At 40.9% G+C, this 21,162-nt stretch overlaps 3 protein-coding genes across 3 annotated transcripts; all 3 read right to left on the bottom strand.

Annotated features, from left to right (window-relative positions):
* Nucleotides 1–542: 542 nt before the first annotated feature.
* Nucleotides 543–6,206, bottom strand: LOC134749317 (nose resistant to fluoxetine protein 6-like). Its single transcript, XM_063684218.1, has 8 exons — nucleotides 6,123–6,206; nucleotides 5,558–5,724; nucleotides 4,764–4,949; nucleotides 4,096–4,269; nucleotides 3,258–3,411; nucleotides 1,654–1,840; nucleotides 1,100–1,242; nucleotides 543–733 (listed from the first exon to the last, which is right to left on the bottom strand). Exons 1-8 carry the CDS (start codon nucleotides 6,198–6,200, stop codon nucleotides 560–562), a joined length of 1,263 nt encoding a protein of 420 aa, XP_063540288.1. The 5' UTR covers nucleotides 6,201–6,206; the 3' UTR covers nucleotides 543–559.
* Nucleotides 6,207–7,242: 1,036 nt separating this feature from the next.
* LOC134749318 (uncharacterized) lies at nucleotides 7,243–11,619 on the bottom strand. Its single transcript, XM_063684219.1, has 4 exons — nucleotides 11,467–11,619; nucleotides 9,845–10,026; nucleotides 7,955–8,100; nucleotides 7,243–7,378 (listed from the first exon to the last, which is right to left on the bottom strand). Exons 1-4 carry the CDS (start codon nucleotides 11,587–11,589, stop codon nucleotides 7,248–7,250), a joined length of 582 nt encoding a protein of 193 aa, XP_063540289.1. The 5' UTR covers nucleotides 11,590–11,619; the 3' UTR covers nucleotides 7,243–7,247.
* A 7,554-nt stretch (nucleotides 11,620–19,173) lies between these two features.
* Nucleotides 19,174–19,953, bottom strand: LOC134749646 (uncharacterized). Its single transcript, XM_063684663.1, has one exon. The coding sequence runs from the start codon at nucleotides 19,951–19,953 to the stop codon at nucleotides 19,174–19,176; it is 780 nt and encodes a 259-aa protein (XP_063540733.1).
* Nucleotides 19,954–21,162: the final 1,209 nt, after the last annotated feature.

Here is a 21,162-nt window from a genome sequence, read left to right as displayed (position 1 = left end):
GGCATTGCTGATCCGCATCCATTAGCTAGATCGCTTTACCCGCTAGCTAATAGGTAGATTTGCCACCACCGCCACTCGTCCAAGCGCTACCCCATTTTAGTTGTTTTAGATCAGATATTAAAAATATTAAAATATACAAGAAAAAAATTATACTTTCTTTAACAATATAATTAATAACTCAACTTGATGACTGTGATTTTTCTAGATCTTTCAATGATAAGGGAGAAGAAGCTCGACTTGAACACTTGGACCAAAAGCGCCTTCAACGTAAGTCTAGACCTAAGCCGTCCTACGCATACGCTTATAACGAACAAGGTAAGCTTTATTGTGCACAGTGCGACCGGATATTTAAAACAAAGTTCGGTTTTGCGAGCCATACACGTGCTCATCAGAGGAAACTCTAAAGGTCGCCGTTGTCGGACACGATATATGGAGGACTACATAAATATAGGGGCCAAATTATAAAAGCCCTCTATTAGAACATTCTAGAATGTACTTTTGAGATTCCTAAAGCGCATGATTTCTACTGTGGTTAATCCTTTCTTCAAACGTTTATCGACTAGAATTTAGTAGTAATATCAGTAGGGGCGTCTTCAGGGGGTTGCTCCTTAGCCCGGGCCGTCTGGGGCGCGAGCGCGGCCTTGAGCAGCGCGGCCACCGGCGACTCCACCGCCACGAACAGCAGCGCGCCTGTCCCGAAGGCCAGGAACACTGTCGCTGCCAGGATTATTAACTGTGGAAAATCGGAAATTAGCATTGCGGAGATGCGGAGGCGGTATCAAAGTTGATTTTAAATTTGAAACTTCAAGGTCGTTTTTTGGCCGGATGACTCCTGGGACTCGAGGGCCGCTGTAATTCACTCACTAAACATGGAGGACATTAAATTAAAACGCTTCACACGCCTAATTAATTCAGCCGTCCCAACTGGAATCCAAACTAGGATCCGAAAAAAAATCCTAGTGCAATCAGACTTACTAAACGCGGTGATACCTTTACGATTTGGGATTTATAATTTTGAATAAAGTAAGGCTTGTGAAGCGTTTTAGTGAGTGAAAACTATAAAAACTACACGACTGCGAAATATGTAAAGAATACGCACCACATTGTAGTCGGACATGTAGGCGGGCAGACGGGCTGCGCCCACGAGCCCGCGCTGAAACAGGGAGTGCAAGAGGAAGCCGGCGTACGCCACACGACTTGTCCACGTGAAGCCGCGCCATTCGAGGAGGTAGCGGACCACGCCTGCACATCAGATAATTGAGATTATACCTATTATATATACCTAATGATCTCAGATGATGTCAACAGAAGACCAACGAGTCTCGCTTACGACTTGCTTATTCTTACGTGAACTCAGTCCACCGCCGGAGCATCGGAAGTTCAGCTTAATAGTACTTTAACTCTAAGGTAAGGCGTACGTAACAGTAAATCGCATTGTGAGTCGGTGAATGGTTTTAGTAGGCTAGAGACATGAAGCTCAGGAATCTCAGGATATTATATTATGAAGGCTTAGGTTCAGCAGTACAGATGATACTGGTGACTGGCGGTGGTGGTTGTGGACGGTGGCGTTAGAAAACTCGCACGAAGGAAGACGGCTCGAAGTAGTTCATGTAGAACAGGCCATAGGATAGGATGATGCTCACACCGACTTACTTTTAACCTTAAAGATGGCGGCGATGATCAGCACCACGATGCAAAGCTGAAAAATGGGCTTGTGGACGGAGGCGTAGAGCACTCGCACGAAAGTGGACGGCTCGAAGTCGTCCATGTAGAAGATGCCGCCGGACAGGATGATGCTCACACTGAGAGGGACCGCCAGCCATATTAGCCACGCGTACTTCTGGAAGATGTCAAGTAAACTTATATAGACCGAGATATGGACCGTGATTACCTTTTGTATTGTTTTCGAGCTCCCGATATCTATAGTGAAACTATTAACTATGAATCATTCAAAACTGTTGATGTCAAGTAAACCGGTTACGGCGGTTATTATGTTGACGAAACTTGATTTCCAACTTATCTGGCGAATCCGTGCAAGTTATATGTTATATGTATTTCGTGAACCATACCTACATACCACAATCTAGTGACTGCTGCGAAGAACCCAAGTAATTATTAGACTTTTGGAACTTCTATCTCTATTGTTAGAAATAATTCTAGCAAAAGCTATATCAGGACTAGGACAAATCCTGGGCCTCCGGTATTTGCGCAACCTAGCTAGACGACTAGAGTTAGACAAAGTTAAGTCTGCAACGATTTTGATAGCATACGCAGTGCAAGTCTGCTCGAAAACGTCTGCTCGAGGAGCCAAGGTCTAAGTTTGGTTTTAAGCTTGACGCACTTTTTGCAGTAACAATTAGCCTCATGCATGAAGTTTATATTTGAACGAAATATGTTTTATTCGGATGTTTGTTACCGTTATAAAATGTTACAAATGCATTTCCGTTTTTAAATTACCATTTAATTACCTAAAATTATAAATAAAAAGTACAAAAATTTGCCCGCGAAAAGCTAGTGAGCGAAACGCTCGAAACGCCACGTGACGTCACGCGTTCGACAGATTAGTGTCATTAGTAGCAAGTAAACGTCAGTTGGGCCGCCCAACGTGTGACGTCATCACGCTCTGTCGAATTCGCGCCAAAAATTGTGAGCGTTTGAACCGCTCAAAAATTTTCAACATTTTAAATATTTTTTAATAAAATAATGTTAAGGTTTACAAAAGTATTTTTATCATTTCCGGTGTTCCAACGATATAAATTATGAATCCAAAAATAAAAATAAATTCATGCATGGAGCTAATTTCATGCGGAAGGCAATAGGGGATATTATATTATTGTAATGTTCTGCCACCAGAACAGTACTAGCCTTTTAGTAAACCATAGAGTAACTTATACATACTGTACCTTTAACAGGTTATTGACAAGTTTTCAGAGATAATAAAATATGACATTGATGCATCAAGGCGGATTGTTTACAGCGAGGACCTACCGGGAAACGCGTAAAAAACTTATGTCAGATTGAAGCTGACAGCATTTTAGTGACGGTAGTTGAGATATCTCCTAAGTATCGGTGGGCGGATAGTGGAGGTAGATCCCCGTGAGCTCAGCGTCGTTGAAAGCTGGTTTGAATTCGCAAAGCACCTCCAAGCAAAATGGCGTGCTCTTGACTTGGAGGCCAAGACTCATTTTGGGTCATGGTTCCGGTCAAGTAATATGGTTTGTAGTAACGAAATTAGTCTCAGTGCCAAGTCGAGTAACCTGTAGTCGTTCAGAGAAGTCCTTCTCGTTGTTGAGCCAGTGGTAAGCGAGCAGGCCGCCGGCGATGCCCAGCACGTACGTCGACAGGTTGGTGTGGCCGCACACGAAGATTAACTGGAACTCCCTGTTGTACCGGAAATAGGTGCGGAGTGATCTGAAAATTTGATCATTGTAAGTAGAGTGTCATTATTATCTTCTTATTGATCTCCTAACTTTTATCCCACGACTCACGAAGAGAACCTGGGATAATGACAAAAATTTGGGACAGAAACTTTTTTTTAATGACAACCTGGTGATCTGATGATCAGACCCTCCAATCTAACAAAAAAACTGACTGTTGTGCCCGACGGTAAAAAATCACAACTAGAAATAGTTGATCCACCCATGAAAAACTGTGTCACATCCTCTCAAGACCTTTGCCCTTCGGGGGCTTCGGGTGTAATGAACTCACTCAGGAGAGTTGTGTACGACAGCGCCCACATCCTGGAAGTAGATGTGCGCGGTGCGGATGGCCAGTCGAGGTCAAAGATATATATGTTTACATTTTTCGCCTTATAAATTAGTAAGGTGTAAAAGTGTAAACATGTCTTTAACGTCGACTGGCCAGCGAGACGACCAGCAGAACGCCCAACGCCAGCAGCTGCGTGCGCGGTTACAGCGGACAGCCATGACACAGGTATGACTCACTCAGAAGAGTTGTGTGCAACAGCGCCCAGGTCCTACAAGTAGGTGTGCGCGGAGAAGATAGCCAGCGGGACAGCCACAGCAGCCCGCCCAGCGCCAGCAGATGCATGCGCAGCTACAGCGGACAGGTATGACACGGGTATGAGTCACTCACTCAGGAGAGTTGTGTACGACGGCGCCCAGGTCCTGGAAGTAGGTGTGCGCGGCGGGTATGGCCAACGAGACTGCCAGCAGAACGCCCAGTGCCAGCAGCTGCGTCCGCGGCTTCCGGCACACGATGCAGACTAGTAGACCTAGCGCGAACAACTGCGTGTCCGCTGACAGGTACCTGTTCCATTCATGGTTTCTTTACTCTTCATTTCGCCAAGGTCTAGGTAAATAGTTTTACCTCCTCGACGCATGATTGAAATAAAACAAAACATGAATCAAGGATTATGTACACTGTAAAATTATGGCAAACGAAATTTTGATAAGAGACAATCAGATAATACTTCATACTTCTACTGCACGCATGAGTACTGGTATTGGGAAGAGAAGAAAATTAACGCCCTTGGCGTTGCTATGGTACTTTATGCACTATGGCTTTCTAATCCTTACGTTTTCCACCTTCCAGATATACGTCTATGTGGATCTAACGGGCAATTTACCACATAATTGTTAAAACTTACTAAGACTGTAGGAAGCAAGGCACGTCCTCGCACAAATACTTTATGGATATGCCAATGTTAATAGATCCACCAGATTTCCCAGCAGTTAGACGCCCGTTTTCAGACATAGAACGGACCAACGAGGAATTTACCACATAATCGCGTAAAACCTTACCAAGACTGAGGAAAGCAAGGCATGTCCTCCCACAAATAATTATTGATGTAGAGCAGGTGAGTCCACCAATGTTTGTGGCAGGCGTCCGACTCGCTGGTCACCACCAGCTCCCACTGCGGCCCGTCTCCCAGGTGACGCATTAGCGTCATCACGGTGAACATAATCAGCGCGTAGGTCGGGGTTAGTCTAAAAGGAAATTGAGCAGTGGTTTAGTAATACGCTAAAAAGGCTAAATCACAGACAGAGTATAATAAAACAAGGTGAGTTACTCTGGGTGGGCCTAGCGCGGTGAGTGTTGACTAGGAAATGCAATTTAAATGATCAAATTTTATAACCGGCTTTGACTGAAAAATATTTATAACCGGTTATTTCGGTTTCGATTAGAACTGATTTGCATTCCCTATTATTGTCGTGACATGGGGGGAGGGGGTAGGACAGAATCCGGGAATACTATCTACTCACATCATACCGCTCACAGCGTAGTCTTGCTTGATCAGCGATTATTTTTCGTTCGCTGTGCTATCCAGCACCTACACGACATGAGCTGTCATCGGAGAGTACTTGTTTTATTGTGCCATGTGTTTGTCAACATGTCTGTGTCACTCATCTCACAATTGTGGTATTCTCTATAAAAAGGGACCTTATTGTTGTCAGGAGATGGCGCTTACACCATTATTAACGATGCTCCGATATAAATACAATGCCGCGCGACGCTGTGCGGCGTAAACGCCATCGACAATATATACCTATAAGGTCCCTTTTCATAGAAAATGCCCCTTATTAAGTGAACGTACCTCAGCCACCGTAAGATCATTCTCTTTGGCCACTCCCACAGGCTAACGCGGTGTTTCTCCGCGTGCAGCTCGAAGTTGAACGCAAGCAGGAAACCTGACATCACGAAGAACGTGTACGTGACCAGTGTGCCGTTGAGTAGGATGTACTTTGAGGGATCATTAAACATCTGGAATCCACAAAATACACGATAGGATATTTTTAGATAAATCTAACATAAGTACGAGTAATTAATTACACTAATTACTTTTTTTTGAACCTGATTTAGGCTCTATTACACAAGGGTAATTAGAGCGGTAGGACTGTGTGGGGGAATGGTAGCCTGGGGAAAACCCAGGACCCTTCCGCATCACACAAGACGGTGGCGCATCACACAAGACGGTGGCGCATCAAACAAGACGGTGGCGCATCACACAAGACGGTGGCGCGTCACACAAAACGGTGGCGCATCGCGTAAAAACCGGCATTATTTGCAGATCCGTTTATTTCAGCATGTGTGTGTATTTGAATACATTTCATTCATAATGTGTCCATGCAATTACTATAGGTACTCAATTAGGTACTTACGTTTTCGACGAAGTATGGATTCTTGAGATAAAAAACAACAAGCACTAACACGGAGTGCGAAAAGAAGACGCAAACCATCGTCAGGGATCTGTCGACAAATAGGTACGAGTATTTGGGTTACGTTTACATTTATTTATTTAGTTATAATTGTTTACATGTATACTGTACAATCATATCAGGTCTTCCAGTAACAATTTTATTGTTTCAATTGTCACTCGTCGACTTTAATGGTCGAATTAAGACTTTGTTTACCAAACTATTATCTCATAGTTTTCAGTTTCACCATGAGCTCCGCTCCCGACAGTCCCGACTCAACTATAATGACTTCATAATATTGTCTTCGGTTACCGCGATAGTTACTCATGAAATAAAACTATGAAAACGGATTATATCGCGTATATTGAATTTATAATACATCCCGACGTTTCGAACTCTTTACAGCGTTCGTGGTCAACGGGTGACTGAGGAAAAATTACAAAGTGCAAAAATACCCACATACTAAAATAATGAACAATCATAGACTACAAACTTTAAGGCTGGTTGTACATGCAAAATCGGTTCCTAAGGCTAGTTATACACTATAATTATTTTTCAAGTAAAGATATATATATACGCGATAAAAAAAAAAAAAACGCGATACGCGATATAATGACTTCATTACGAAACATTTCAGTACCTACTTGGGACTTAGAAGTCTTGCCAGTTCGCGCTTCGCGCCTCCTTTGATCCGACAAAAAACGGGGAACTAGGCGCGAAGGCGTGAACAATCTGCGAAATCGACGCCACACTGACGTTCGCGGTTTCGCGCCGTGATTTTTTACCTAAATTGTTTATTGAAAGTGCCCTCAAGAAATACTACTTACTGAAGTTTGTACTTAGCCGTGTTTTTTTAAATGCACATGTATTTAACTTTCTTCGTATTCGAAATGAAAAGTAGTGTTTAACTCGGGTGAAAGGCACCATATCAGTCTCGGACTATTGGCGCTCTTACTGCGTTCGAGCGCCAAACTACCTCGACAGAAATGAGAGCCTACTAAGTATATTATTTTAGTTGACTCATAGAAGAATTAGTTACATAGGTAATCAAAATTTTTAATGTATCTTACTTAGGAATAATGATGTGGACTATAAATATACTTGCCTCAATCCGTTGAAGATTTTGAGCCGGTTCAGCCTGGGCTCGGGCCCGACGCCGCTGGGCGCTATCAGCTTACGCCAGTTACGACGGATGGAGAAAGCCAGTAAGTACGTATTCCCTAAAACAAAACCAACTATAATTTATTATTCCGTAATATCAATATTACATATAACAATACTTGGATTAAAGACAGCTAGCAAACGCTAGCTGCTAAGAGATTAAAATACAAATTTTTGACTAAGATGCTTTGTCTTCAATGGTTATATTATGGCTATCCCATTTCGGTTTATGTGCGTGACCACTTTGGCCTAAGCGAGTGCCCCCCTAGGGCAAAGCGGGCAATCGTAGAGGTTTTGTAAATTGCGTTTAAATATTTTGTTTTTCATTTTTTGATAAATTAAGTCGTAATCCATCGAAAAGTGTTTAATAGGGGACCTTGTGGCAAATAAATGAACAATGTTACTACTGGAACCATTTTTTTTAAACTTTCCGTTAAGGGCCACCTTCTCCTACTCCACTTACAGAAGGTCGGTAGAGCAGAAGGAGCAAACCTCTTCCTTGCTGACTGTGCTGATCTGAGCGACAGCGATGTGCGTATTAAAATACGAAAGTGTTTTCCCTGACGGGCGTGCCTACCAAAAATATTATAAGCCGGTATTCACCACATTGACCTCGGTATCAAAATGATAAGTACCTGCCGCATCACCGTTGATAATGTCGTAAGAAGTCCCGACTGCGTTCAGTATGATCAGGATCAAATAAACACCCGCCATGATGTAATCTCCAGAGCTAAAACTCCTCTTGTCGCCGTGTCTTTTGCAGTATAACACCTCGGTTAATCTGGAAATTATAGGCTTGATTGGAATGGTGATTTATTTCATGTTATTAACTTGAACTATGAGACAAAGAGAAAAAAATGAGCTAGACTCACCTGTCCGATTTGTAAAATAAAAAGCGTAATTTTTTCGACGGCGTATGTATGAGAATTGTAAGGGGCTGATGGTGGAATCGGCACCACTTTTCAGCCTGGCAACATAGTTTCTTGAAGCCTACGCCACAGCATTCGACACAGGTCTAGATATCCTCGTCTAATGAGTTACCTCTATTACCTAACTATGTACCTAATGCTATTGCTATGGCACTAATGCTATGGCACTTTCAGTCAAAAATCCGAGGGTGATTGGACCAACGTACTATGAACGTCTACCTGCAACATTGCGAACCGAACCATCTGACGAAACATTTGAACGCCAATTGAGACTCTTTTTATTGCATAATCCATTGTATTCGGTTTATGAATATATGGAAATAACATGTAATATAATAAATTAAATGTAATATTTATTATTCATTAATTTATTAATTTTTCTATTGACGTGTATTTCATTTTATTTTGACGATCATTATGAGATATCTTGCTTAGCCGTATTGACATTGTTTTTCTCATTTTATTTTATTTGACATTGTTAAAAATTTAATTAATTAATTAATCGATTGCTTATTCAAATGGTTTTTAAATTGTGTATTGTTTTTGTATAATTATAATCAATTATTATTTTCCAATTGACGATCATAATATAAATTCGTATAGATTAGTGTAAAAATAATTTATATTGTAATTTAATATTATGAAATAAATAAATCTAAATCTAAATCTATTTATTTTTTTGGATTTTTTAAACCATACTTTTATTAGATACAGTTAATTATCACGTTGGATAAGTGTAATGCGTATTTTGGGCTGTAATTTGCCGGGCGGTAAAAGTGATTCAGTAGGTAGTAGGGACCTACCTATAATTATGAACAAAGATGAAACCGGGGTCTAATGTAATGATTGTCAGATTATCATTAGTCATAATTCTAAAACCGTTAACTTGTCAGGATTTTCGTAAGGTTATCTTATAGATAGGTTAGGTTAGGTTTGTTTTATGGCAATCCTGAAAAGTTACGCGTTTCTGAGAAAAACCAAATTATGCATGACTAACGAAAATGTGAACAAACAATACATTATGACTTAAAAGTATATGGAAACAATAGAGACCCGATGAAACGAAACCACATATATATTGTCAAATGTGACCCTGCATGACATCTGTAAAAACATGTGTTATTATCATTGAAACTGATACCTAATAATAGACAATATAATAGAAGATTACAGAATCAGAGATTCTACTCGTAATCCTATTGTGTGAAGATCACAGCAAATAACTTCGACTGTGATACAACTTGCATATGCAAGAGCGACAGAGCCGCAGATAAAGAAATTATAAATTTTGTTTTTCGCGGTAGTTAGATAAATCAGTGGAAAAATTCACCGACGGTCTACCGAGATCCGCGTTCCACGTGTTGCCTTCCTGTCACACTTACGTACGAATTCACAAATGCGGCAAAGAGGCAACACGTCGAACGTGGTTCGCGGTAGACCCTCCGACTCGGGCTAGACTCGAACTCGCGTCTCTGGATAACTAGCCCATCGCCACTAGCACTAGCCAACCAACCAACTGAGCTATCGAAACCTCGAGGTCAATCCTATCTAATCCTAAACCCTATCCTAATCCTAACTGGAATGGGATATAGTTACCTGGCGTTTAGCTTGTATCCTTTCCACAAGGAATCGTCAACGCATTCCTCAAGGATGGATCTTAGGTCCGCTTCGTTCTCTAGACTTCTCTTCTTCACGAAATCCTTGCAAGTTTTTCGAACGCACAAAGCCCTGTGCACTTTTGTGTGATTATAATGTTTTCTCGTATTTTCTGAGTATTCCTGTTGTAAAAAAGTTACCATGAAATACATATTAGTTACCTGGTTTTAGTTAGCCAAGAACCACCAAATATCACCAAGGGGGAGGGGGTAAAAAAGTAGCCGAAAAACTCTCGCGAGTCTCGCGTGATTTGTGCACTAGCCCTAAAGTCCAGTATCTACAGCTACAGCTATGGCGAGTGAGGCGTCGATTTCGCAGACCTGCGAACTCGACTCCACAATCGCGTTCGCGGTTTCACGCCGCGATTTACGCACGAGTGTGGACAGTGCCGGCCCGAGTCCTTGATCAGGGTAGAGCGAAATTGGGTTTTGGCGCCCTTCGTTGAAGCTTTTTGCCCAAAAGCAAAACGAACCGTATTTTGGGCCCGCGTCACACTCGCGTCTTTTAAAACTTGTTTTTTTTCTCATTTGCCATTTTGGCGCCCCCCTTGCCATCCGGCGCCTAGAGCGGCCGCTCCACTCGCTCTACCCTAGATCCGGCCCTGAGTGTGGGGGGCTAAAGGGTTAGATAAAGTATTGTTAAAATTGTAGTATTAAACAAGTTTATTGCCCAAAATATTTTTTTCGAGTTTATCTTGCTAACTGTGCTTTCGTCTTTTGCAAGTCTGTCAACTCCTCTAGACCTTTCTAATATTGCAGTCCTCAACTGTGTGTTTCTCCAGAAACTTTATGCCTCGCACAGCTAAACGGTCGTCCGCGGTATTTCCGGACCGGTACAACCTTAAAACCTTCAAGATCAGAGCATACTTCCATCTTAAAGATCGGCAACGCACTTGCAACCCCTCTGGTGTTGCAGGTGTACGTGGGCAACGGAAATACTTACCATCAGGCGAATCGTCTGCTCGTTTGCCTACCTATATCATAAAAAATTACAGAATTTAAACAATGTATTTTTTATGTGAAATGTAAGTGAAATGTCTTTAAAAGACTGTCGGATCTGATCAAAAACTAGGTAATTAAGTCCGACTCACGCTTACATTTCTAATGGGTTTTCCTGTGATCTATAGGTAAATAACTACTTTGTGTATTTTTTTTTAATTTTAGACCCAGTAGTTTCGGAGATAAAGGGGGGGAATGGTCATTTTTTGTACATTTTCTTGAATAACTTCTAAACTGTTTATCTTAAAATTATAAAAAATATATATTTGAGTTTCTCACAATGGGCTCTTCATTTGATATGTAACACGATATAGTTTGAAAATTTAATTCTCTTATTTCCCCCCCAAAAGTGGTCCCCACGTTTAAATTTTATTTGTTTACGTTACATGTCCATCTTTGGGTCACAAACTTACATATGTATACCAAATTTCAACTTAATTGGTCCAGTAGTTTCGGAGAAAATAGGCTGTGACAGACGGACAGACAGACAGACGCACGAGTGATCCTATAAGGGTTCCGTTTTTTTTCCTTTTGAGCTACGAACCCTAATAAATAGCTAAGTACCTGTATCATCAGCATGAGGTCGGAGGGTTCCTTGGAGTAGAGATCAGCGTCGACGAGACAGAAGGTCCCGCCCGGCTCCATGACACAGGTGTCGTAATCGTCCATCTGGTACAGATCCGGCATTTTGCTGTACTCGGTCACTGAAATCAAGGATTCTTGCATGCACTGAAATGGAGGAGACATGTGCGAAGCCGAAACACACAATGAGTTAGTCTACACTAAGTAAACACACAATGAGTTAGTATACACTATGTTTGCAGTTTTTTGCACCGACTTGGCGCTCGGGCAGTAACTTAGCTGAATAAGTACATAGCGTGAACGTACACTGAAATGACAAGGGTCTTAATATTTAGGTTTATGAGCGGTATCCCTGCCTCTGTTCCATGGGAAACAGGCAACTAAACACAGCACGCACCAAGTTGGTATACTTCGTCAGAAAACTCACAATTTAAATAATGAATGACAGCCGAAGATTGGTGCATCAGAAACAACAGCAGCAGCGACCTCATCTTGTCTTTTTCGCTATCATTAACACTATTCTAAAAACGTTCGTCGGCCGCGCCGACCTCTTCAAGACTTCACTGATAGGAGAACAATGCAAAGGATCCATGTAGGTATTGTGTGTGTATTTTTGTAATACAACTAGCTAATTATGCTTGGTTGAAATTATTTGATTAGCATATATTGTATATACAAAAAATACTACCTAATTGATTTTTAACCTTCGCGCTCACACAGTAACATCGATATTTGCACATCGTTATGTTTCTAGAAACGTTCTACCTACTCAAATAATTTCAACCATAGCAAGCATCATGCACGTAGGTAATATACCAGGGTTGGCCTAAAGCAAAGGGGGTGCAAAAAAAGACTTAGAATTTTTTAGTAGGTACAATAACATGTCTGTTCTGGCTCTGTTTGATCGCGATCATCGCGGTCAACCTAACACACTCCTCCTCGCTTCGCTCGTCGTCGCACCTATCTTGTCTCTGTTACATTTAAATTTACTGTTCCAAATGATTGATTTTAATTTGTCAAGTAGTGGTTTCAACTTGCGGGTCAAATATCTCGGCCATTTTTGATTTTAGAGAAAAGTTTTTCGTACAAAACATGCTTATTTTAGCGTATTCTCTATGATAACACAATAAAAAATAGGTGTCATAATAACATCACTCCGATGAAAATTGTGTCGGCACCCCCTTTGCTTTAGTCCAACCTATACCAGAAATGATCAATTGTGATTGTGAATCCTTCTTTCAGGCGAAGGTTCCTTCGGTGACTATTTGTTCGTCGTTCGAATTATTAGATTTTAGCAAGGCCTTTGGCCTTTGCCAGGGCCGGATCTAGGGTAGAGCGAGTGGAGCGGCCGCTCTAGGCGCCAGATGGCAAGGGGGGCAAAATATAAGTTTTAAAAGACTCGAGTGTGACGCGGGCCCACTCGTTCGTTTTGCTTTTGGGTAAAAAGCTTCAACGAAGGGCGCCAAAACCCGATTTCGCTCTACCCTGATCAAGGACTCGGGCCGGCACTGGCCTTTGCCAATTGATCATCGTCGATAGTTAGCCAGCCAGGCCTACAAAAGTCTTTGCCTGTGCGATAGATGAAATAGCGTTTCATAAGGAGAAGGAACCCTAAAAAATGATGCCTGCTTTTTGATCTTACTATCCCTTTTGTGGTTATAAGTATATATGTATGTAGTCTAAGACCTTGCGCTAAGCGCTGGTGGCCTAGCGGTAAGAGCGTGCGACTTTCAATCCGGAGGTCGCGGGTTCAAACCCCGGCTCGTACCAATGAGTTTTTCGGAACTTATGTACGAAATATCATTTGATATTTACCAGTCGCTTTTCGGTGAAGGAAAACATCGTGAGGAAACCGGACTGATCCTAACAAGGCCTAGTTCCCCCTCTGGGTTGAAAGGTCAGGTGGCAGTCGCTTTCGTAAAAACTAGTGCCTACGTCAATTCTTAGGATTAGTTATCAAGCGGACCCCAGGCTCCCAGGAGCCGTGGTAAAATGCCGGGATAACGCGAGGAAGAAGGAAGTATGTAGTTTAAGAGCTTGAAGCTCGTCAACAATCGACTACACATTTACAACTATTAAGGCACAGCTTAAGATGTAGGCCAATGAAACATTGCTTTGGTTTTTAAAAAAACCGGACAAGTCGTGCGAGTCGGACTCGCCCACCGAGGGTTCCGTACTTTTTAGTATTTGTTGTTATAGCGGCATATGGCATATCACGGTTAATGAGATACAGACTGGTGACAGACAGACGGACAGAGGAGTCTTAGTAATAGGGTCCCGTTTTTACCCTTTGGGTACGGAACCCTAAAAATAAATTGATCTAATTACTTACCTACCTACCTACCCTACCTAGAGGGCGTTCAAATATTATGTAAAGCAATTCTGGAAGATTTTTAACGTCTTGCGTAACGCCTTGTTCCAACCCCCCTCCCGCCTCTGTAACGCATCGTAACGTTTTAAAGGACCCCTCCACCCCCAAATTTCGTTGCGTAATATTTGAACGCCCCCTAATCTATGGGGCCGTAGAACACCGTCTACTTTAAGGTATTTTTTTAATAAGACTTATTACACCTTCAATTTCATAACTCATTCAACAGTACTAACACGCGAAACAAGCAGATTAATAATAGGTACAAACTTCGTCTTAACGAAACAAATAAAATATAATGATTTGCTGATAAAAAAATCATAATTTAAATTTGTAAAATCTGTGTACTACTTGCTACCTCCGTTGACCTATAACATCGCTTGCGCAGGCGTCTGTGACGATGACGTAGTTTATACCTTACGCGGTTAATACTGATAGACCGCGAGCCAGGAACAGATTTCCATGACCAATCGCCTCCCAGGCGATAACTCGTATAGTGGATAACGGTTATGTATGATAAACCCTAGTGGACGACAGTCGCCGCTCCGTTGCTGGGTTGAGGAATAGCAGCCACCGAAACACGTAAAAAAAATTATAATAATTTAGTCATCGACTCCCGTTTGATACTTTGCCAGATGATAGTTTAGATGCTATTGTTTATTTAAAAAATCGTCAGCCCGTTGTATCCAGCGATTATCAATCGCTGGTTGTATCGCGGTGGAAACAACGTCAGCTGGTGGCCTGAACATGTAAAAAATAAGCGCTTTACCTTTTTATAATAGTAATACCACTCATGAAACTTTGCTTGTAGCATTTCATCAGGCGTTTCAATAAATCAGCGCACGAGCAACTTAGTCGCAAGGCGATTTATTTGTCGAAAAGAGACAAATAAATCGCCTGGCGACTAAGTTGCTCGTGCGTACATACCCTTATAGGTATACTTTGGATGCAAATCCGGAGCGAATCCGCATGCCGCGCATGCCGCTATAAAACGTAACACACGACCGTTCCGCACTAAGGTCACGGTGCGGTAGTGTGTTATGCTATAAAGATCACTCACGGAATGACAGGAGTGAACGGGAGAACGAGACGTCGCTATACTCATGCCACAGATTATATAATACTATCTCATGCATAGTGCTGTCTCGCTTGCATCTGTCATTCATTCAGTAAGGAAACCTTTGAAGGAAACCGAACGAAAATTCAGTATTTTTGCGCTAAAGGTAATAATAAGCCCGCAGGGCAGCTTGTGGCGAGCTGTTGGGGAGTGACGACCCCACGGACCCGAGTGCTCCAGAGAGTCGGTCAGGGTCTCCGTCTCCGGCGTGTCTTCGTCGGTCGGAGTGGACCCCAAGGGGACCCGCAGGACTCTCAGCTCTGGCTTGCCTTCATTGGATGTCCAGAGGGGAGTCGTAAGAGCTATATGCTCCAGGGGTGGAAGTGTTAAAGGGCATAACGCCGCGAGTAACTTCGGAGAAAGCGCAGCACACCTCTCGACACCCCTGAGCCGCTCACGCCGGTGTTGCGCCTGGCCGTCTTTACGATGGCGCATCAGGTGCCCATCTAACGAGTGGCGAGTCACCGCCTGCCTCGATAACTTGTGCAAGCAATGTTATGGCAGGTGTCCGGACTTCTTTGCAATAGCCCAGACTTTTTTCCACCCAAACTTAAATCATAGACCAGTACTCTGTCCATATTCTCTACAATAGCTTCCAATGCCTGCTGAAACCGGTTCACGGGTATCTATTGATGTACCCATGAATGGGTTCCAGCAGGCGTTCTACATGACATCAAATCTCTCCAAACGGCCTCACATTTAAAACAATTTAATGATTAAACATTTTATATAGGTACTTTTGCATAGTTTTACTTTGAGAATTATCAATTACTTTAGATTATAATTTATTCAAGCATCTTTATTTTCATTTTGCTTTTAATTTATTCGTGTAAATAAACATAGTTGTTAAGTTTTGAAATAAATTATTATAGTTATGTATTTCATTATATAAGCATATTAAAATTTACATTAAATTATGTTATGTACTTACTAAGAATGAATATTAGTAATATTATTTAATCAGTACATCAAGAATTGCAATAGGAATATAAAGTTAAAATTGCAAAATAATTAAAATAAATTATAACAAATAAGTACTAATTATTTTAAAACGTAAAATATAAAAATAAAATTAACTAAAGTTTTTGGGGACCCAATTCTGGGTAAAGGCCTCCTCCATGCATGACCACAATTTCCTATCTTGCGCGAGTCTAGTCCAGGTGCCGCCGGCGAACTCCTCGATGTCGTCTCTCCAGCGTCTGCGCGGGTGGCCCTTGCGGGCCCTGCGCCGCGACTCGTCTATCACGAACCACCAGTGCAGTATGCGCTCGCTCCAGCGGCCGTCGTGCGCGCGGGCGATGTGACCTGCCCAGCGCCATTTTAGCCTGCAGGCTAAGTCAGCTACGTCTATCAGCTTGGTCTTTTTTCTTATTTCTGTATTTTTAACCTTGTCTCGTATTTTTAGTCCCAACATACTCCGTTCTGCTGCTCGTTGAAATACCTGTAATTTATGTGCTATTTCTTTATTTAGAGTCCAGCTTTGACAGCCGTAGAGAAGTGTGGGAGAGACCACCGTGTCGAAAGCTTTCTTCTTTAAGGTAATGGGTAGGTTAGATTTGAAAATATCTTTTAGCGACCAGTATCTTTTCCATGCGATTTTAATTCGACGCTCTACCTCTCCCTTTGTTTGTTCTTTAAACGTTATTTTCCGTCCTAAATAAACGTACTCTTCGACGTACTCTATCTTATTACCCATAATAGTTGTGTCTATTTCCTTACTATTTGTGATTAAGCAAGTTTTGTCCATATTCATACTTAAACCGCATTTTCGACTCTCATTGTCTAGCGTTGCTAGCATGTATTCTAAATGACTGTGGTTGTCGCTAATGAGTATGATGTCATCGGCGAATCGCAAGTGGTTAAGCAGTTCGCCGTTGATATTGATGCCATATTTTGCCCAATCTAAATTGCGAAATATTGTTTCGAGGAGAGCGGTAAATAGGTTTGGGGATATCGGGTCCCCTTGTCGAACTCCACGTTGTATTTTGAAAGATCTTCCTTCTCTATCTAGTTTTATTTTAGCTCTTCCTCTTCTGTATATCTCTTTTAATATAATTATGTATTTGGATGGTACTCCCTGTTGTTGTAGAGTTTGCCATAGAGCTTCGTGTGAAATAGAGTCGAACGCTTTCGAATAATCAACGAAAGCCAAGTAGAGTTCTCTCCCGTATTCCTGGAACTTTTCTATGATCTGTGTTACGGTAAATATATGGTCAGTAGTGGAAAATCCTGAGCGAAAACCCGCTTGTTCTTTTGGTTGATTGTCATTTAAAATTGGTGTAATCCTTTTTTGGAGAACTTGTGTAAATAACTTATATGTTGTCTGCAGTAGACTAATAGGCCTATAGTTTCCAATATCTTTGGGATTTCCTTTTTTGTACAACAGTGTAATCATTGATGTTTCCCACTCTGATGGTATTGTTTCGCTTGTTATGATGCGGTTAAAAAGATTTGTTATTATCGGAGTTAGAGGCTCTATTAGACTTTTTAGGATGTCATTAGTAATTCCATCGCTTCCTGGGCTTTTTGATGACTTGAGCGATTTTATGGCTTGGCTTATTTCGCTTTCTATTAATAATGGAACATCTGAAGACTCATATTCGTGTCGTTCTGATGTGAGAATCTCAGTCGTATGGTGATTTCTGTGTCGATATAGGTCTTCATAAAATACTGTAGCAGTCTCTACTAAATCATTCCTTTTTGATACAGTTTCTCCTGTTTTTGAGATTAACGATGGAATCCACTTTCGGTCATCATTTAAACGTCTTTGTCCCTTCTTCACGGAACAACGTGTCACTAGTTCTTCTTCAATTATTTTCATTTTATTATTGTATTCTTGTTTTTTCAGCTTTCTCTTTATTTTTCTGTAGAGCTTCGATAGTTCCTTTTTCTCATTTTTTGTTTTATTTTTCTTTTCTCTTAAGTAAGTCCGACGTTCCATGAGTTGAGCTGTATAAGGGCAAATACTCACTCTATTTAAAGGGTGCGAGCAATCTTTCTTTATTACTGACTCTGCCATTTTTATAGAGTTTGTTATATCGCAGTATGATTTTTGAACATCGTTTGTTAGGGTAATAGATGTAGATATTTCGGTAAATTTAGTAACGAGATTTTGTTTTTCCAGTGGCGACAAGGTGCTTACTCTACCTTTGAACGACTTTCTTGATTTAGTTTGGGTATCAATTAAGTATTTTGCACGTATCATGCGGTGGTCGGTGGGGTGAGAAGTGCTGATGACATTAATATCCCTTACTCTGTTTTTATTATTAGTTAGAAAATAGTCGATTTCGTTGTATGTTTTGTTGTTGGGCGAGCACCATGTCCATTTTTGTTTTTTATTTTTCTTAAAGTACGAGTTCATAATGTGGAAGCGTTTTTCTATACAAAAATTAATTAGTCTTTTTCCTATTTTGCTCCTTTTAGCATCATATCCCCACTTGCCCATTATACATCTATCTTCGGGTTTAGCGGTGCCTACTTTTGCGTTAAAGTCGCCCATTATAATTGTATTGACTCCTGTTTTAAATAAAGCTGTATTTAAGTTGTCGTAGAAAAGTTGTGTCACATCCTCTTCCGATTTTTCTGTAGGGGCGTAAACTTGAATTATGTGTATTTTTGTGCTTTGAATATTTATATCGAGTCTGGCTACTCGGTCTGAGATTGGTATAAACTCGTCCACACATGATTTTATATGACTTTTCAGCATAAAACCAACACCACTATGGCCACTTTCGCTTCCGCTGTACATAAAAATGTGTTCATCCTTTTCGAATATTTCGGTGGTTCTATATCGAGTCTCGGAAAGGCCCAGGATATCACAATTTATATTTTCTAATGCATGCAATAGTTGAGTTTGTCTCGTGGTGCACACTATGGATCTTACATTAAGTGTGCAGATATTCACACATGGTTTTGTTTTTTGTATTGCTGGAGGGTTTTGGTCTAATTCTCCCTCGGCGACCACCCGTATTGGGAGAATGGATTTATTTCGATTTTCATGATTATTTCTATCGGTATACTTATAAGTGTTGGGGGCCTTAGAAATTTTAGTTCTAGGTTTATTATTTACATTACTTTTAGAGCCCATAGAGTCCGTGATGCTATTTATCGCCTCGGTGACCGGCCGTGTTGGGGAACATCGTTGGTTGCTTGATTTATTTTTGTTTAATGTGTTTTCATCATATAATGGAGGAGGCGCTGATTGCTATGTCGTGTCGTCATTGTCTGTGTCTCCTCCGGTTTTTGGCGACTCTGGCCTTTGGAATGTTAAGTATTGCTTTATATTTCTGTTTTCTGTACTCGGTTTGTTTTTCTTTTGCACCTGGCGGTTTGGGTTTTTATTTGCGGAGGATGGTGATGTATCTAGGGATCGTTTCTTGGTATTATTTGTTCCAGCAGGTGTCTCTATATTATTCTGAGTATTTTTTTCTGGTATAATAACTAGCTTATTATATTTAATTATAGCTCTGTTACCCTTATCTAGCTCTTTCTTTAAGTCTTCCTGCAGCGACTTTCGTTCTTTTAGTATTTTTGGAGGGAAATCTTCCTTAATGTAACATGTGGATCCCTGAAGCTTTGATTTATTTTTAAGGATTTTGATTTTCTTTCCTAGAGTCGTGAAACCAATTATTATCGGTCTAGGTTTCTCGCCTTTTTTCCCCAGCCGCCTGATATGTTGTACGTCGTTTTTGCAGCATGCCACCTTCAAGTCCTCATTTATTATTTTTAAGACCACGTCTTCTAGGTCAAAATAGGACCTTTCTGTCTCTTCAATACCAAAGAAGACAAGATTTCGGACTCTAACATCTCGTTCCAGCTGGTCCAATCTCGTTTCTTGAACATCTTGGGTTTGCTTTATTTCTTCGAGCTCTTGCTTGTACGCCGACACCTTATTATCGAGAGCATCTATTTTTGAGCAGAGTTTTGTGTCAATCTGTTTTAGTTGCTCACCAAGCTCGTTAATAGATTTCAGAAGTTGATCCATATTTGTTTTGAAATTGACACCCTCTAGTGGTGAGAAGCGATACTACGGGAGGATGCCGTGATAGTTCTGATGGTTCAATGTAGCTGTTGTGGCGCTCGAAGCTTGTTAGGTATCATAGGTGGTGCCCGCTAGATGGCGCTGAAATTAATTAGTGGCTGCGGTAGGTACTAGTAGATTGTTAACCAAGGGATGAAAGGCACTCATTTCCGCCGAGGTATTTTGGCGCTCGAACGCAGTGAGAGCGCCAATAGTCCGAGGCTGAAATGATGCATTTCACCCGAGTTAAACACTCTACTTTTCATTTCGAATACGAGGAAAGTAAAATGCATGTGTTTTCTTTAAGACATGACTAAGTATACATTTTTATGGTATTTCTTAAGGGTACTTTCAGTTAACAATTTATGCAAAAGTATCGTTATTTATGGAATGGACAGTCAAATATCAGAATGGAAATTGTATAACAAATCCATTTAAACTAAAATTTCAATTGCTTATCCTAAAAAAAATTAAAAAATCGTACTTCGAACGTAAAATGCTCTAGTGCAGACACGTATCATTTTCTGCACACCTTTTAGAACAACAACGACCCTCTTTCAGAGCATGAGAAATGAAAAGTAATTTTTAGTGCAATTTTATTGTTTTTGTTTTAAAGTTCTGTAACACTTCACTAAATAGTTAATTCACTTTATTTATTTTATAGTTCGCTAGTTCTGGTGTATCACAATATTCACAATGCACTGGTTATGTGTAATTTGTGTTTTTTTGTCCCTTATTTGTAAAAGTCTCCTGAGCTACCGTCACGATTTACGTTCCTTTGTATTATTTTAGTTGCTACATTTTGAGTTCTAAAGGTTAGCAATCGCAAAAAATCGAATGAGTGCGCAATGGTTACGGAATTCCGAATCTGTATCAAAGAATATAAAGGGACCCACTGACTATCAGTCCGCCGGACGATATCGGCCTGTCAGTTGTTCGGAACTGTCAAATTTTTGTTCTAACTGACAGGTCGATATCGTCCGGCGGACTGATAGTCAGTGGGCTCTTTAATACTCACTATCTGTATGTGGTATTCCATACTACTCTTTGCTGTATTCCCAATTCGAATTCCTGATCAGGAAACCGAACGTCTGTGGCCAGCCTTATATTATCTCTGGTGCAGTGCAACTGATGGCATAAATATTAAATATATATTTTGTCTATGGCTTAAAT

This window comes from Cydia strobilella, chromosome 18 (assembly GCF_947568885.1).
Source record: "Cydia strobilella chromosome 18, ilCydStro3.1, whole genome shotgun sequence".
Classification (NCBI taxonomy): Eukaryota; Metazoa; Arthropoda; class Insecta; order Lepidoptera; family Tortricidae; genus Cydia; species Cydia strobilella.
This window is presented reverse-complemented; position numbering and strand designations above follow the sequence as displayed.

Excerpts from the sequence above, each read along its gene's own strand:
- LOC134749317 (XM_063684218.1), bottom strand. The coding sequence starts at position 6,200 with ATGGTTTGCGTCTTCTTTTCGCACTCCGTGTTAGTGCTTGTTGTTTTT. Across the intron at positions 3,412-4,095 it reads GTCGTACACAACTCTCCTGA|ATCACTCCGCACCTATTTCC; the intron begins GTGAGTGACTCA and ends TCAAATTTTCAG. Across the intron at positions 1,841-3,257 it reads ACTTCTCTGAACGACTACAG|AAGTACGCGTGGCTAATATG; the intron begins GTTACTCGACTT and ends GACATCTTCCAG.
- LOC134749318 (XM_063684219.1), bottom strand. The coding sequence starts at position 11,589 with ATGCCGGATCTGTACCAGATGGACGATTACGACACCTGTGTCATGGAG. Across the intron at positions 8,101-9,844 it reads GGATACAAGCTAAACGCCAG|ATTAACCGAGGTGTTATACT; the intron begins GTAACTATATCC and ends TATAATTTCCAG. Across the intron at positions 7,379-7,954 it reads TATCAACGGTGATGCGGCAG|GGAATACGTACTTACTGGCT; the intron begins GTACTTATCATT and ends GTTTTGTTTTAG.
- LOC134749646 (XM_063684663.1), bottom strand. The coding sequence starts at position 19,953 with ATGGATCAACTTCTGAAATCTATTAACGAGCTTGGTGAGCAACTAAAA.